Source organism: Chenopodium quinoa, unplaced genomic scaffold (genome assembly GCF_001683475.1).
Source record: "Chenopodium quinoa cultivar QQ74 unplaced genomic scaffold, ASM168347v1, whole genome shotgun sequence".
Taxonomy (NCBI): domain Eukaryota; kingdom Viridiplantae; phylum Streptophyta; class Magnoliopsida; order Caryophyllales; family Amaranthaceae; genus Chenopodium; species Chenopodium quinoa.
In genome coordinates, this window is record NW_018742770.1 from 4,023,626 (window position 1) to 4,039,591 (window position 15,966).

Sequence of the window (15,966 nt, forward strand, 5' to 3'; positions counted from 1 at the left end):
ATATGGAGCAATAAATTAGTGATTCTTGAGTGAAACTTATATGCCTACTAATTAAGACTGGCATGTTCTGATTTACTAAACTGAGATGAGTTGAAATGGACTGAACTGAAATGAAATGTTTATGAGAGAAGAAAATTAGGAACGAAACTGAGCTAAACTGAACTGATTGAAGCAGAATTAGACTGAACTGAACTGAATTGAAAATTATATACTGAAGAGAACTTGCCCTTATACGAAGTATTAACTAGAAATCTCACGTGACTGTAATTCTCATTTAATTTCCTTGATCCTCAATGTAACTAAAAATAATGTAACAAAAACATTAATGAGAAACCAAACCTTTTAAGACACGATGGATCATATATGATGACCAGGCCACCTCAAATTTTCAACCTCATGAAAACATATTACAAGTCATAGAAGAAAAACATACTCATATCTGATTGTCACTAATAATGATAAAATAAGTAATTTTTCGTAAAATAAATCTTTAAAGTGGTGTAACAATGTGTAATACACTAACTAAATCTAGTACGGAGTGAGTAATAATCATAATTAAAAGTGTCCAATTTTTAGAAATTGCTACTCTATAAAAGATAAGGAATTTCTTAAGCTCAGCATTAAATTAAATGATTCTTTTATATTTTCATTTAATTTCAATAAAATCAATTAAGCTTAGAAACAAAACTTTTACACTTTTTTTTTTTTTTTTTATAAAATCAAACGTGATATATAATGAGTTCAGCTTAAATATCAAGTTTAATTGATTGTACTTTTAATAGTTTTCTAGACAATAATCATGTACGGAGTAGAGTAAGTACTAGAGTTAATTATATGACCTAATTATTTCTACGAATAGTACAATTTCTAGACAATAATCCAACCTTATGGTAAGACCAAAATCCTTACCATTGAATTATGAAGAAGTCAAAACATTTACTTGTAATAATTTTTACCTTTTATTCTTTAAGACTAACTAAAAATTTGTACCCAATAGAAGTCCAACCAACCAAACACCCAAAAATATCAAAAGAATAACAAGAAAGAAAAAACCCTTATATTCCCCAATTTACCAAGTATATATAAACATACCCTTACCTTCTCCTTCATATCCCTCTTCTTAACACCAAGACAAAACCCTTATCTTTCTCTCTCCTAAAATTTCAATCCTTCATTTTCTCTCATACATTCAATCCATAAAAGGTAAGCAAATTATTAACACCCCATAAAATTTTATTACAATAAAAATGTTAATGTATATTTCCATTTATAGTAATTACACTTTCTAATTGTAATACACCCTCATGCTTTCCTCCCCTCCCAACTTCCCTAATCTTTTTCTAATCAAGTACTTAATGATTTTTTTTTTTATCGGCCTTGAGCCAGTATCGTTAAAACATTTGTCTTATCACGATCCCCAATGATAAAATCATTTTATTTTTGTTGTTGTTAAAAACAAAGAATCAACTGATCTTGTGCAGAGACATAGGCCCACAAATAAAGGAAATTTGCAGGAGGAGAGAGAAAAATAAAATGTATGATCAGACAACAGAAGCTGCTACTGCTGCTGCTGCTGCTTGTTTTGACCCAAACAACATCCCTGAATCAGCAGCTGCAACTGCTATTCCTTCTGTTAATGGGTTTATTTCCCATGAAACAAACAATCATAATCACCAAACCCAGGAATCTGATTCCTCAATGGAATTCCAAAACCCTAATCTTGGGAATAACAATAATGGGTTCAGTACTAGTACTACTACTACCCATTTACCAATGTTACCAAACTGTTATCCTAATGATCATGATCCAAATTCATGGGGTCCCACTAATTTAACCCATGAAATTGGTAATGGGTTTACTCATTTTGATGAAAATTTACAACCAACAACTGATCTTCTTACACTTCTTCACTTACCTAGATGTTCTTTTACATCCTCTACCACCAACACCACCTCATTATCCTTTGGGAAGCCCTCGTCCCCTCCACCGCCTTCGGGTTCGGCTTTAGGCTTTTTAGGTGATCTTAATCCACCTATGATGGTGGATAATCCATCTGGGTCTGGATCATCTACCATATCCTATGATCCATCAACAGCAGCAGCCGCAGCCGCTGCGGCTGCTGCTGCCTTTTCTTATGACCCTTTATTTCACCTTAACTTGCCCCCTCAACCTTCCCCTCTTTTGAGGGATTTGATGTTTCATCAGACGCTGCCACACGGCGGCGGGTATAATACCGGAAGAGGGACTTATGGGATTATTGGAAATGGAAGTTCATCTAGTTTGTTTGGTGGGTTGGATGATGGTGAAGGGAATACTATTAATGGGATTTACCAAGATGGAGATCATCATATTCATGGAAATGGTGTTTTTGAGTTTAGTAAAGGTGATGTTAATGGGGGTAAATGCCCTAAGAATTTTGTTACTGAAAGACAAAGAAGGCAAAACTTTAATGACAAGTATCAGCATCTTAGGAGCCTTGTTCCTAATCAAACCAAGGTATGATTTAATTATAATATATGCTTTTTATAATTATAATATATGCTTTTTTATTATGAACTTTGTAGTGCAATTTTAAGTTCTTATGTGTTTATGAGTTTGGAGTTGGGAATGATATAATTATCATCATAATTATAATATATGCTTTTTATAATGAACTTTCTAGTGCAATTTTTGAGTAGTTATGATTTAATGTGTTTGAGTTGGGTAATTCTGAATATGTTTCTTTGAACTCTTTTCCCAAAAGTATTAGCGGAACTTGATTTGCAATAATATTTATTCCGGCCCGATTTATTTTAAATTGTTTAATTTGTTGATATGCATGAAGGGGGACAGAGCATCAATAGTTTGGGATGCAATAAACCACATAAATGAGCTGAGAAGAACAGTGGGAGAGCTAAAACTCTTGGTTGAGAAAAAAAGGATGTCAAAGGAGAGGTTGAAGAGGCATAAAACTGAGCATCAGGACACCCCAGCTGGTGGTACTACTAGTACTGGTGGTGGGGACCACAACAGTAACGGTGTCGATGGACCGGCCGCGGTGAAACCCGATCCGGACGAGGAGTTTAATGGATCGGCCGCCATCCAGCTCCGAAGCTCGTGGATCCAGAGGAAGTGTAAGGACACGGAAGTCGATGTTCGAATCGTGGATGATGATGTTACCATTAAGCTTGTGCAGCGTAAGAAGATCAATTGCTTGTTGTTTGTGTCTAGGACACTTGATGAGCTTCAGTTGGATTTACGCCATGTTGCTGGAGGCCATGTTGGGGACTATTACAGTTATCTTTTCAACTCCAAGGTGATCATTAATTATCATAGAATATACGTTTACACGTAACTTAATTACACAAAATATATCTTTACATAATATATATACGGAGTTACATATGCTCCGTATTCAATATCAAATTACACGTACCAAGGAACAAGTTTGATTTAATTATCGGTTTAGTTTTGTTGATTAATGTGATTTATTATTGATTAAATCGTTTGTTGGTTGATTTGATGGCAGATATGTGAAGGGTCATCAGTGTATGCAAGTGCAATAGCAAACAAGCTGATAGAAGTTGTGGAAAGACAGTATGCTGCTGCTTCTGTTGCTGTTGCACCCACTACTAGTTTTTAGCTTATTAATTAGTGATTAAGAACAACAGTTTAACTGTAGTTTACTCATATCTAACCAATTTAATAGTTGCTGCTTTGTTAACATGATCAAGTAATTACTGTAGTATTTAGTAATCGTGTTGATTAGGTACTACTTGGCTTAATTAATGGATTATATATACACAAGGTCCAGTTAACAGTTTCTTAGCATAATTGCGCTAACGATATCTCTCTCTTAATCTCCTTTGTGATATCTGATATGTGTGTATGACTATGAATGATGATCACATTCATGCACATGTAAGGGAAAATTAAGCTGCATTGCATGCAGTCTGAATCCGATGATGTAAAATTACTATCAGAAATTAGTAAAGACGATAATATAGTTTGTATCTTTACAGGAAAATGATTATGTAAATAGTTAATGTTGCCTGCTAATGGCCTAGTCTTATCAGGAAATGATAGGGTTATGAACTTATGATATGTTCATAAACTATTAAGCGTAGATTATGTTGAGAATTTGGATTAAATTACCATCACTTTTAATGCTAAACGCTAATTATGATATGTAAGTTTTGGGTGATGAAAATAAAATGTGTGGGAGATGTTTAGATTCAGTGCTTAACTGCTCACTGAAAAATAATTTTGAAGTTATCACTCCAAAGTTGATTTTAGCACACCTCCTCATAGTTTTGAGAACATTAAGCATAGTACAAAATTATTGAGAGAGAATAGAAATCAATTTTTAGAGTGCGAAAATCAATTCCCTAAGGATTCTAGCTTAAAAAATAATTTGATTTATCAAAATAGTTCCAAATTTTGACAATGTCCAATAATTGTCCAAGCTTAGCCAAAGCAAACTATGGCAGCTGCAAGCAAGGGAAATGTTTGCATTAATTTTCGAAAAGATTGAGATTATCACTTTCGGGAATAGAGTAGAAATTAAAAGTTGAATTTGTAAAAAAAAAAAAAAAAAAAAAAAAAAAGAGGCAGATAAGAAGTTGAATCAGTTTCATTTCATGTGCCAAGAGTAGTTGCAAGTGAGCTCATACAAATTTGAGCTCATGCCTTTCAGAAAAAGCTTAATTATAAGGTACCAATACTCTCAAACTCCCAGATGCTACTCAGTTGATAACATATGCGGCTGCCGTGAGCTAACCATCCTGTAGTTGCTCTATTATTCTGTTCTTCTGCTTGGTCTTAACCCTTGCTATTCCCGGGAAATTTTGGTATCTAACATCTTGTTGAAATGACTTTTCACAAAAATTCAAAAGCGAAAAAATAAATAGATGACGAGCTTAATTGAAAGAAGCTGGTTACAGCAATTCAAGATCAAATCACAGTATTTGTTCATGGGGTATGTTCAAGTGTTTACAGAGATTTGATCGAATAAGATCCCATTTACATTTCTGACTCTCCCAAGGTTATGCATGAGAGTTGAAAATGCACAAGTCACCAGAAAAAATACAGCTCAGATCGATAATTGATAAAGAATTAGAGTCACATCACATCTACATCAGCTGATATGAAACTGCTTTAGCAAAGGCAATAGAAGAACAAGCAGAATTCCTTTTCCCGGGTTATACTTGTGTCCAAGAACATTGACATGGCATACAAGTTTACAGTTGTAGGAAGACTAGCCCAAAGAACCCTTGATGCCATCAATGCTTTCTCCAGTTGATATCCTGTGTGTAAGAAAAAATCATACAAGGATATGCTCAGTGTAGTATAACCCAAAAAAGGAAGCATGCAAAAAGGAGGTAATATAAGAGCCCTAATGCGAACCATGACCAAAGAACCCATGACATGTGATGCAAAAAGGCGAATTCAATTAAACAGTACAGTTATACATACGACTGCTTGAATTATCTGCCCTAGTCTTGTAATACCTAAGCAACACTTATCCACCCAAATATACGATATGGTGATGCGTGTAGTGGTTGAATTGATTGCTTTTCTTACAACAGAATTGCCATTTACACACTTCATTGACCCACTAACACTAACAGATAAAAATTATACCTTATGACCTAGAATGAGTAAACACTAGGTTAGTGAATGTATCACAACAACTACATTAATTCAGCATTTCGTTAGCAATCATGTGCAGTTTGAGTCATTGATGAATAGAACTTCATTTCCAGCTTGCTATAAGTAGCTATGATAATGCCGGCTATGCCACCAATATATCAGATGACAGAACTTATTCTACACACAATTAATAAGACATATCAAAGAAAATCCAGCAAGGCAGAAGCCTTTGATACCATGAACCAGCTCAGATTTCTGCAAGTGCACTATAAGCCTATAATCATCTTATTATAACTACTTCCTGCATGATGGTAGAAATTACAAACACACACCTGTTTGTGTGCCAATGTGAATGGTCAATAGACTATGCTAGGCTACACGTCTCTATACATGCATATTAGTACCCTTAGAACAAGTATAAGTCTCAATATATTTGTCTATTTTTTGACATTGAGGTACATACAGAAGGACTAGCCAAAGTTTAGATTCCTAGAAGACTCCTATATCATGGGCTGGACCAACTGAACATCACTGTTGTGGCGTTGTGCTTTAAAAAAATGCAAATTATCACTATTTGTCATGTCAATTTTTATTTTCTTTTTCAATTTTCTCTTGAAAATGTAACTTAAAATAGACACTTGAATAGTGCAATTTGTACTCTAAACTCTGAAGTAAGAATGAAGATAGTTCTTTGGCTACTTTCTGAATGAATTTCCAACTCTGCATTAATCAACACCAAAAATTGTTGCATTCAAATTTCAACTTTGGATAGAATTTTACTTTTAGCTAAAGGTACATTTTACAATAAAATGTGTGTAAAGAAAATTATAAAACTTCAAAATATCAGCTGAGCAAGTGGGCCTCGTCAAATAGAAGCATTAGACTACAATTTTCAAGCTCAAGAGGACTATAGTAAAAGTATTTGATTCAAATTATAACCAGCACAAGGTATAATCCATACCATTAGCATGGAAGTGTTCCACTAAAATCATCAAACTTAGAAATTCAAACTCAAGGGGACTACAGTAAAATTCTACCATATACTTACAGTCTAGGTGCTATGCAGTTTATATCATATATGAAGAGTAGAATAGCTAAAGAAGAAATTAGAAGTGCAATCAATGAAGTAGATGCAACAGGGGTTCGCAAGCAGAGCCTCATGATCAGTAGGATTCAGGAAGCATATATACCCCGTATTTGGTTTAACAACTTTGTACTTGTTAGGAGTCTGAAAAATAAATAGATATGCAAAGCCCTTCATAATCATACATAACTCAGACAGGCAATCATCAAAAAATCAGAAGAGGCAAAGGAAACTTATACCAATAATAGTTTTCAGAACAGGCAATGCTGAGTATCAGAAGAGTACAAGCAATTGTTGTGAGGTCAATTACCTGTACATACAGTACTTGTACTCTTGACTCCTGATAAGGTCCTTCTCTCCTTCTTCCAGCTGCAAATAAATATAACCCATAACCACTTGAACTTTGAAAGTCCAGACCAATGAGTAATTGGACCAGAAGTGAATGGAAATATCCTTACCGGATCACTCTCATAAACAAGCTCATAACACCGTGGTGAAAGACATCGCAAAGCACAGTTCTCCTTAGCAATGATCGAAGTTTTGCAATCCAAGCCCCACAGACCACTATAAACAGTTTCATGAAAGAAGTCATTTTCCATCAATAAGTAAATCAAAACCGATAAAGTATGTAACCCCAAAAAAGTGGCAAATTGATGCCAATCCAAAGTACTTAATGGGTTAGGATAGGTAATCCTAAAGAAGACGTATACAAGCAAGAATACCTTTCAATGTCAGCATAACACTCATCTTTCTTCATTCTTATTTCAGCATCCTGTTGTTTACAAAAGGTGAATGAGAAACAAGCGATGCAAACAAGAGTTCCAACTGCCAAATTAAAAGTCACTCACTCACTCACTCTTATTGCTTCAAAATACAGAAAACAGCAATCAACGGACGTCATTTAAAGAGGCATAATCTATTTAAATTGAACGAGAAATGTGAAGTGCCTTACGGTAATACGATGACCAGATTTGGCATCAACAGCTGTTGTAAAATACAAGATGTGCAAAGAAAGAACAAGCCACAAGAACAAGGAAGCACAGCCTCGAGGATTACAAGCCATTTCCTTTTAGTGCTATCAATCTTACAGCAGCTCTTTCCCAATTTCCTGCTTACTTTGCATACAAATTTGCAGTAAGTTATCAGTTACGAATCCTTTCTTTTTGTATATCAACAAATGAAGACAAAATACACTCAAAATGGTCTTTCTACATGAATCAAAGGGGACATAGTACAGCAGCTACAAGCCTACAATGTTGCTCGGACTCTTCAATTCACCTCAAGTACCCATGCCGAATTCTCCACACTCGGCATGGGTAGCTTCATATCATAGCCAAGTCGGATACTTGGACACATACTCGTGTCAACAAAAATACCCCAATGACAAATTACCAAGAAAAACGAAACAGAATAATTCCCTCAATTGCTAAGACATCTAACAAGGGAACCCAATAAAGATCTCACCGCAAAATGGCTAATTATGGCAAAAAAAATCAATAAAACTAATTACAACTCACAAAGCAGCAAAACAACCCAGCAAGATTTCCACTGAACTGGACGAGCATCAATTGAACAGAGTAATTGCAGATAAATGAAATAAATCAAATCAAAACCCAATCATAAAATCCAAATATGCAAACTACATCATAATATAAATGGGAAATAACTATTCATTGAATTTGTAACACAATTGAAACAAATTGCAAGAATAATGCAACAAACTGATCTGGATTTGAATGTACCAACCTCAATCGCTTAATAAGGTATCTTGAGGATTAGAAGATGCAATGTCAGGGATTAGGGTTACGTAAATCGAACTGAATCACCTCAATCAAGGTTGCAAGAAGTGCTCAACAATTCAATTATTAAGCTCATAGGCAACAACGAGTTCCCAGTTTTTTTTTCTGGAATTCTCTGTTTTTTATTTTTATTTTTTTTTGCCAAATGAGGAAAAAATAACGTGTTCCGTATAGGGCTGTTCACCGTCCATGACCGACCGGATTGTTCCGTACCCGAACCGTTAGTACTAATGGTACGAGTACCCGTCCCATGCTCACCCCTAATTACTTCCCCTTTTCTCTCCAAAACCAGTCATTGTCACCACCCTCATCTCTCCATCTTCTCACGCGACTAACCATGAAGGCCTCTCAAATAGGGGTTGTTTGACAATCGACGGATGGCTGATGGCTATTGCCTTGTTTGCTTGACTTATTTTACTAGCTTAAAACTATTAGTTGTATGGATTGACATTTAAAAGTTAGTTGTTTAAGGCAGCTGTTTACAAAAGTGTTTGGTAAAATTATTTATGGTTGTTAGCTGCTTATTAGTGATAAAATGGACCAACAAGCCAAAAACCAATAGAAAAAAGCTACTCCTATTAACTTTTGGCGAAAAAGATCACCTTAAAAGCCAACAAAAAAGCCAACTACCAAACATATTTTTTGGTTGTTTGACCAAACTAAAAAGCCAAAAGCTAAACAAAAAATCAATTGCCAAACACCCCTATAAGTCGCCATGAAAACCTCATAAGTGTATACAAGTATTGGGAGGGAGGAAGAACGACCCCAACACCACAATTTTCACCACCGACATTAAGTATTCTAGTGGCTTCCGCCACAGAATTCAAAGAAAACCCCAAAAAATATTTAAAAAAAAAGGGAAATGGAATTATGGAAATAGAGGAAATGATTAATCCCAATAAGATAGTGTTTGTCGTGAGAGAATGGAGGTAGATTAAGCTTTAGGTCGCTCTGTTCTTTCAACGCGTCGAGTGACGCTGCTGTACTATAGTAAATTCACGCCCAGACCATAACGAATTGATCGCTCACTATCATGGATAGGAGGTACTAGATTGCAGGCTATTTTCCTTCGATGCATTTAGTAGTTAGCAGTTTGAATAGAACCGGTGTCGTAGCGGGAAGCAAGGCAATGAGAATTGTTCGGTTGGGATTCTGTGAGTAAGGAAGCAGAGGCAGAATCAAACTCAAACTCAAAACGAGGAGGCCGTAGAGAAAGTCTTCTTTTTTCCTTTGTCTTAAACTTCGTGAAGAACTCCATTCTATCTCTTCCTCGTTACGAACAAAAAAGTAGAGTTCTTCACGACGTAAAACCTTAGTCTTGGGTCTTTGTTTTAATCTTTTAACAACGTTGTTATCCCGAAAAGTTCAAAACGACTACGGTCTTTTGAATACCATTGCAGACCCAATCACATGGGAAAGAGTCAGGGTTGCGTAGAGAAAGGTAGTTGACTTTAAAACTTGAATAAGTAAGCAAGTCAACTACCTTTTTATTTGTTTCGGTCTAAATCGGTAGATTAAGCTTTAGAAAGCTTCTATCACCGAAACAACTTCAACAATTGAACAATGGGAGAGTAGAGAAGAGACAACCCCATATTTCTAGCTAGAAGCATTGAAATTACAACGACGCCCACAAATAAATAGGTGAAATGACAATAATACCTCTAATATGCGAGAAAAATTTATCAATATACGGAGTACTATGTATTAAAGAATAAAAATAAATCGAGATTATTTCATAAGACGTGGTTAAAAGACAGTCTAATACAAGAATTTACGAGAATAGAAATATCTCAACTCCGCCCAAAACAACCCAAAACAAACATTTGCACCGCCTTCATCTAAAACCCCAAATACCCCCCTCCTCACTCCACTTCTCTCACAATTTCACCACCCCGACAAAAAACTCCATCACTTTCTCTCTCCTCCTTCTTCCGCCATGGATGACAGCTTATACGACGAGTTCGGCAACTACATCGGCCCGGAAATCGACTCCGACCAAGACAACGATTCCGACGCCGACATTCCCTCCGACGATGACGTCGACAAACGCCCTTCCGACGACGAAGCTCCTTCCTCCGCCGCCGGACCCACCAACGGCTGGATGACAGCTTCACACGGCGTCGAAGACACTGAAATGGCCGATAATCAGGTTGTTCTTGCCGAAGACAAGAAATACTACCCTACTGCTGAGGAAGTTTATGGCGAAGACGTTGAAACCCTAGTTGAAGATGAAGATGAACTTCCTCTTGAACAGCCGATTATTAGGCCGGTTAAAGCGCTCAAGTTTGAGCTTGGTGTTAAGGATTCGTCTACTTATGTTTCGACTCAGTTTATGCTTGGTCTTATGTCGAACCCTAATTTGGTGAGGAATGTTGCGCTTGTTGGGCATTTACATCATGGGAAGACGCTGTTTATGGATATGCTTGTTGAGCAGACTCATCATATTTCTACTTTTGATACTAAGAATGAGAGGCATATGAGGTAGTTTCTTGAATTTTACTGATTATTTTGTTGATTGCATTTCATGATTTTTGTTGTATTGTGTGATTTCTGGGTTTTTGATGAGTTATTCGGACGATTGGTTTGGTCTAGGGTTGATTGAAATTGGAAAATTGCTACTGGTGATTGTTAATTGTTTGATTGGGCAATTTTTAGGTATGGAAAGATGGAAACTTAGGAAGAATGGTGTCAAAGTAGCTAATAGGCTAAAATATGCACGAATTTCCGAAAACAATGACTCGTTTGTTGTAATACTAGTACACTACATTTATGCTGATAGAGACTAAGAGACTTGATCTTCAATTTTAGATTAGTTTTCGAATAAGGATGAAATGATGATGATTACAATATTAGTTACTACTCTAGTACTCTATGTGGATGGTTTGGTTGTTGATTGAGGGTAAAGTTAGATTGATTTAGGTTAAAGATAGTGCTGATCTTAACAGAAATGTCTTGCTAGGTAGTTTATGATATGGAAAGCTGTTAGTTTACTCTATGTAAGCCAATTTTGGCCATATGTTGATACTTATGAATTCTGTAGGTATACCGATACGAGGGTTGATGAGCAAGAGAGGAGAATTTCAATCAAGTCTGTGCCAATGTCGCTTGTTCTTGAGGATAGTAACTCGAAATCATTCTTGATTAATATTATGGATGCCCCGGGTCATGTGAATTTCTCAGATGAGATGAGTGCTGCTCTAAGGCTTGCTGATGGCGCTGTTCTGGTTGTTGATGCAGCTGAAGGTGTCATGGTGAGTGCCCTCTCTTGCCAACTTTTTTTTTTTTTTTTCATTGCAATGTATGTAATTGATTTCATTTTAGATAGATGTGGGCTGTATCTTATGGAAATTTTTATGGGCATTGGTATGACATTCCATCTTAAACAACGGGCTCTTGAATGTTAGACTTCCACATTTAATAATACCTTGGCTGATTTTGGGCAAATGTCATATTGTGTCAGGCACAACTTTGAATTCTAAACTGTTGTTAGTTAACCAAGTAATTGTTTGAGTTATTATTATGTACTTTCTTACAGTAGCTGGCTATTAGTTGCAACCTTACAGCTCCCTTTATATGCATTTAGCCTTTTGGTTTCTAATGTGGAGTATATCATGTTATATAAGGGCTTGACTCTATTCTATATTCTTGCTTGTGTTCCCTGTACTAAGTGATATTATTATGATTATTCATTCTTTGATATTTTCTAAGGTCAATACCGAGAGGGCTATTCGGCATGCAACTCAGGAGCGTATTCCGATAGTAGTTGTTATTAATAAGGTATGTATTCATTTCTCTGCCCAGTTTACTTTAGCATGTTCGTAGCTATAAACTTTTACATTATATTGTATTTGTTTTCTTGAAGGTTGACAGATTGATAACAGAGCTTAAATTGCCTCCTAAAGATGCCTATCATAAACTAAGGCATACTTTAGAAATCATCAACAACCACATCACGGCAGCCTCTTCCACTGCTGGAGATGTCCAGCTTATAGATCCAGCAGCAGGGAACATTTGTTTTGCCAGTGCAACAGCTGGATGGTCATTCACTCTGCAATCATTTGCAAAGCTATATGTGAAACTACATGGGGTACCATTTGATGCAAGTAAGTTTGCTGCTCGTCTGTGGGGAGACATGTACTACCATCCAGACAGCAGAAGTTTTAAGAGAAAACCTCCTGCAACTGGAGGGGAAAGATCTTTTGTTCAGTTTATCTTAGAGCCACTGTATAAAATATATAGTCAAGTCATCGGGGAGCATAGAAAGAGTGTAGAGGCAACTTTAGCAGAACTTGGGGTTACACTTCCGAATGCAGCCTACAAGTTGAATGTTCGACCATTGTTAAGACTTGCCTGTAGCTCAGTTTTTGGTACAGCAACAGGCTTCACTGATATGCTAGTTCAGCACGTTCCTTGTGGAAAAGAAGCTTCTTCTGGAAAGGTCGATCACATATATACTGGTCCAAAAGACTCTATGGTTTACAAGTCCATGGAAAATTGTGATCCATCTGGGCCACTTATGGTTAATATTACCAAACTCTATCCTAAACCAGATTGCAGTGTTTTTGATGCCTTTGGTAGAGTGTACAGTGGCACGATCCAAACAGGCCAGACTGTTCGTGTACTAGGAGAAGGGTACTCACCTGAGGATGAGGAAGATATGACAGTGAAAGAAGTAACAAAGTTGTGGGTTTACCAGGCTCGTTATAGGATCCCTGTAAGCAAGGCTCCACCAGGTTCATGGGTTCTCATTGAAGGTGTAGATGCCTCTATCATGAAGACTGCAACACTTTGTAATGTTGATTATGATGAAGATGTATACATATTCCGCCCTCTACAGTTCAATACACTTTCGGTGGTGAAAACTGCTACAGAGCCTCTTAATCCTAGTGAACTACCAAAAATGGTTGAGGGTCTTAGAAAAATCAGCAAGAGCTACCCTCTAGCCATTACTAAAGTTGAGGAATCGGGGGAGCATACAATTTTGGGCACTGGGGAGTTATACCTTGATTCTATCATGAAGGACCTGAGAGAGCTTTATTCTGAAGTAGAAGTCAAGGTCTGTTGTTCAGCTGCCTTTTTGTTTTTTATAATGTCAATTAATCTTGTTGCTCTTTTTTTTTTTTTTTTTCTTTTTTTTTTTTTTGTGTGTGTTGGGGGGGGGGGGGGGTGGTTGGTTTCCTGATGATAGTGTTTTATATTTCGTTTGAGCTTTTGGAGAATCCAAATCAATTTCTTGTGTACAGTGTTGACTGATCAATATCTTGCTTTTGACAACTGAACTGATCTATTTTCAATTGGTGTTAGGTAGCGGATCCAGTTGTCTCATTCTGTGAAACAGTGGTAGAGTCTTCATCAATGAAGTGTTTCGCTGAAACACCCAATAAGAAGAACAAAATCACTATGGTAAGATTTGCATTCTTGTTTTGTTGTTGAAAGATTTGGTCCTTTTTGTGCACAACTCTGGCTTACTGCTGTGCCGGGCCTCTTCAGATTGCAGAGCCACTAGAGAGGGGTCTTGCTGAGGATATCGAGAATGGTATCGTAAGCATTGATTGGCCTCGAAAGAAGCTAGGTGACTTTTTCCAAACTAAATATGAATGGGATTTGCTGGCTGCCCGTTCTATATGGGCTTTTGGTCCAGATAAGCAGGTAAGCTCATTCTCAATTATACTTAATGTCAGAATTCTTTGCTTTATTTTGTTATTTTGTGATTAGTCTAAAAGCCATCTTACCTGTAGGGGCCTAACATATTATTAGATGACACACTTCCTAGTGAAGTTGACAAGAACTTGCTGAGTGCTGTGAAGGATTCTATTGTTCAAGGGTAAGCAATTTTTCTTACATTCTCTCCTCCTCCCCTACTCCCTCCCCAGTTTTCTATCTTCTACTTTCCTTTTGAAGTTTTGCATTCTTTTGTATATAGCTTTCAGTGGGGTGCTCGAGAAGGTCCCCTCTGCGATGAACCAATCAGAAACGTGAAATTCAAGATAGTTGATGCTAGGATTGCTCCTGAGCCACTACATCGGGGTACTGGACAATTAATCCCCACAGCCCGTCGTGTGGCTTATTCAGCTTTCCTTATGGCAACCCCTCGTCTTATGGAGCCAGTGTATTATGTGGAGGTGACTACATTTTTCTGTTTAGTACTATAAAGTTGACTGATTTCCCCCCATGATCTTATTTATGTGCCTCTTTCAGATACAAACACCAATAGATTGTGTTTCTGCGATCTACACGGTTTTATCTCGTAGGCGTGGCCATGTGACGGCTGATGTTCCACAACCAGGAACCCCAGCGTATATTGTTAAGGTTTGTCTTTTTTTATTTTTTATTTTTATTTTTTTTCTTGATGCAATTTAACTTATCTTGCTAAATGTGATAAGCTCATAAGCATATGCTTTCCATTGTATATTGTTCATTTTGGTGTTTGATTCAGCAACTGATACATCACAAAAAGTACCTTCTTGCTTTTTTGTACACGCATGTTGATTCGCCTAGTATTGTTGAGTTTTGACGCTGTGGTCATCTTTTTCTTTATAGGCATTTTTGCCTGTTATAGAGTCATTTGGATTTGAGACAGATTTAAGGTATCATACCCAAGGTCAGGCCTTCTGCTCTTCTGTGTTTGATCATTGGGCTATTGTCCCTGGAGATCCCCTAGACAAGAGCATTGTCCTACGGCCTCTTGAACCTGCTCCAATACAGCACCTTGCAAGAGAGTTCATGGTGAAAACAAGGCGTAGAAAGGTACGATTCTTTTCTTTTATCTGTGGTGAGATACTTAACAAGTGATCTTAACATTATGACATTAATTTTAAGGAAACTAGACAAACCTGTTCTGTTGTGCTTATTGATGATTATTCCTGCAGGGTATGAGTGAGGATGTTAGCATCAAGAAGTTCTTTGATGACGCTATGGTTGTGGAGCTGGCCCAACAGGCTGCAGATCTTCATCTGCAGATGATGTGAAGGGTGGATATTCCCTCTTTTTTCTTCCTTCATGACCAAAGAATTCCTGGCAGGTCTTGATATTTAGAACGTCTCCTGCACGCATATGAATTTTGTTTTTTGTTGAATAGTGAAGTTAGATCCCTAAGTGATTATGAGATATGTACATCGACGATTGGGAATATAGTTTCTCTACAAGGATCTAATTAACAAATGCTTGCGGTGACTTCATTTCAAGCTAAATGCTACTAATGATATCATTCTTTACCAATTTTCAAATTTCCATCTAAACCTTTTGTTTACGCGGCATTTGTGCTGAGCTGCTTCTCATTTATGAACCCGGCTTTTAGCCGTATATAGCTGTATGGGTTTGCTGAAAAGTATGTCATCTAACCTATGCCATACTTCAGGACATCATCAGCTTAGTAGAAGTCTGAGCCACTAAATAGTAGGCCTGTAAAAACTTCCTCCAAGGCTCCAACTGATCCTATTATGAATTTATGCG

General features: G+C 36.9%; 3 protein-coding genes across 6 annotated transcripts; 2 read left to right on the forward strand and 1 right to left on the reverse strand.

Annotated features, from left to right (window-relative positions):
• The first annotated feature begins 540 nt into the window (after positions 1-540).
• Positions 541-3,991, forward strand: LOC110724816 (transcription factor bHLH91-like). Of its 2 annotated transcripts, XM_021904286.1 has the most exons (4): positions 541-1,203; positions 1,482-2,496; positions 2,825-3,295; positions 3,509-3,991. In XM_021904286.1, the coding sequence occupies exons 2-4, from the start codon at positions 1,534-1,536 to the stop codon at positions 3,620-3,622; spliced, it is 1,548 nt and encodes a 515-aa protein (XP_021759978.1). In that variant the 5' UTR covers positions 541-1,203; positions 1,482-1,533; the 3' UTR covers positions 3,623-3,991. The 2 variants fall into 2 exon arrangements, with proteins under 2 accessions (XP_021759978.1, XP_021759977.1); XM_021904285.1 differs by having other exon boundaries at positions 541-2,496.
• A 910-nt stretch (positions 3,992-4,901) lies between these two features.
• LOC110724817 lies at positions 4,902-8,808 on the reverse strand. Of its 3 annotated transcripts, none has more exons than XR_002512067.1 (6): positions 8,462-8,808; positions 7,668-7,830; positions 7,438-7,487; positions 7,174-7,279; positions 6,955-7,084; positions 4,902-5,285 (listed from the first exon to the last, which is right to left on the reverse strand). XR_002512067.1 is itself a non-coding variant. In XM_021904288.1 (6 exons), exons 2-6 carry the CDS (start codon positions 7,776-7,778, stop codon positions 5,237-5,239), a joined length of 375 nt encoding a protein of 124 aa, XP_021759980.1. In that variant the 5' UTR covers positions 7,779-7,823; positions 8,462-8,806; the 3' UTR covers positions 4,902-5,236. The 3 variants fall into 3 exon arrangements, 2 of the variants coding, with proteins under 2 accessions (XP_021759980.1, XP_021759979.1); XM_021904288.1 differs by having other exon boundaries at positions 7,026-7,084; positions 7,668-7,823; positions 8,462-8,806; XM_021904287.1 differs by having other exon boundaries at positions 7,026-7,084; positions 8,462-8,804.
• Positions 8,809-10,226: 1,418 nt separating this feature from the next.
• LOC110724814 (110 kDa U5 small nuclear ribonucleoprotein component CLO) lies at positions 10,227-15,740 on the forward strand. Its single transcript, XM_021904284.1, has 11 exons — positions 10,227-10,995; positions 11,555-11,765; positions 12,223-12,291; positions 12,377-13,570; positions 13,819-13,917; positions 14,005-14,163; positions 14,253-14,338; positions 14,438-14,636; positions 14,713-14,823; positions 15,055-15,261; positions 15,384-15,740. The coding sequence occupies exons 1-11, from the start codon at positions 10,451-10,453 to the stop codon at positions 15,480-15,482; spliced, it is 2,979 nt and encodes a 992-aa protein (XP_021759976.1). The 5' UTR covers positions 10,227-10,450; the 3' UTR covers positions 15,483-15,740.
• Positions 15,741-15,966: the final 226 nt, after the last annotated feature.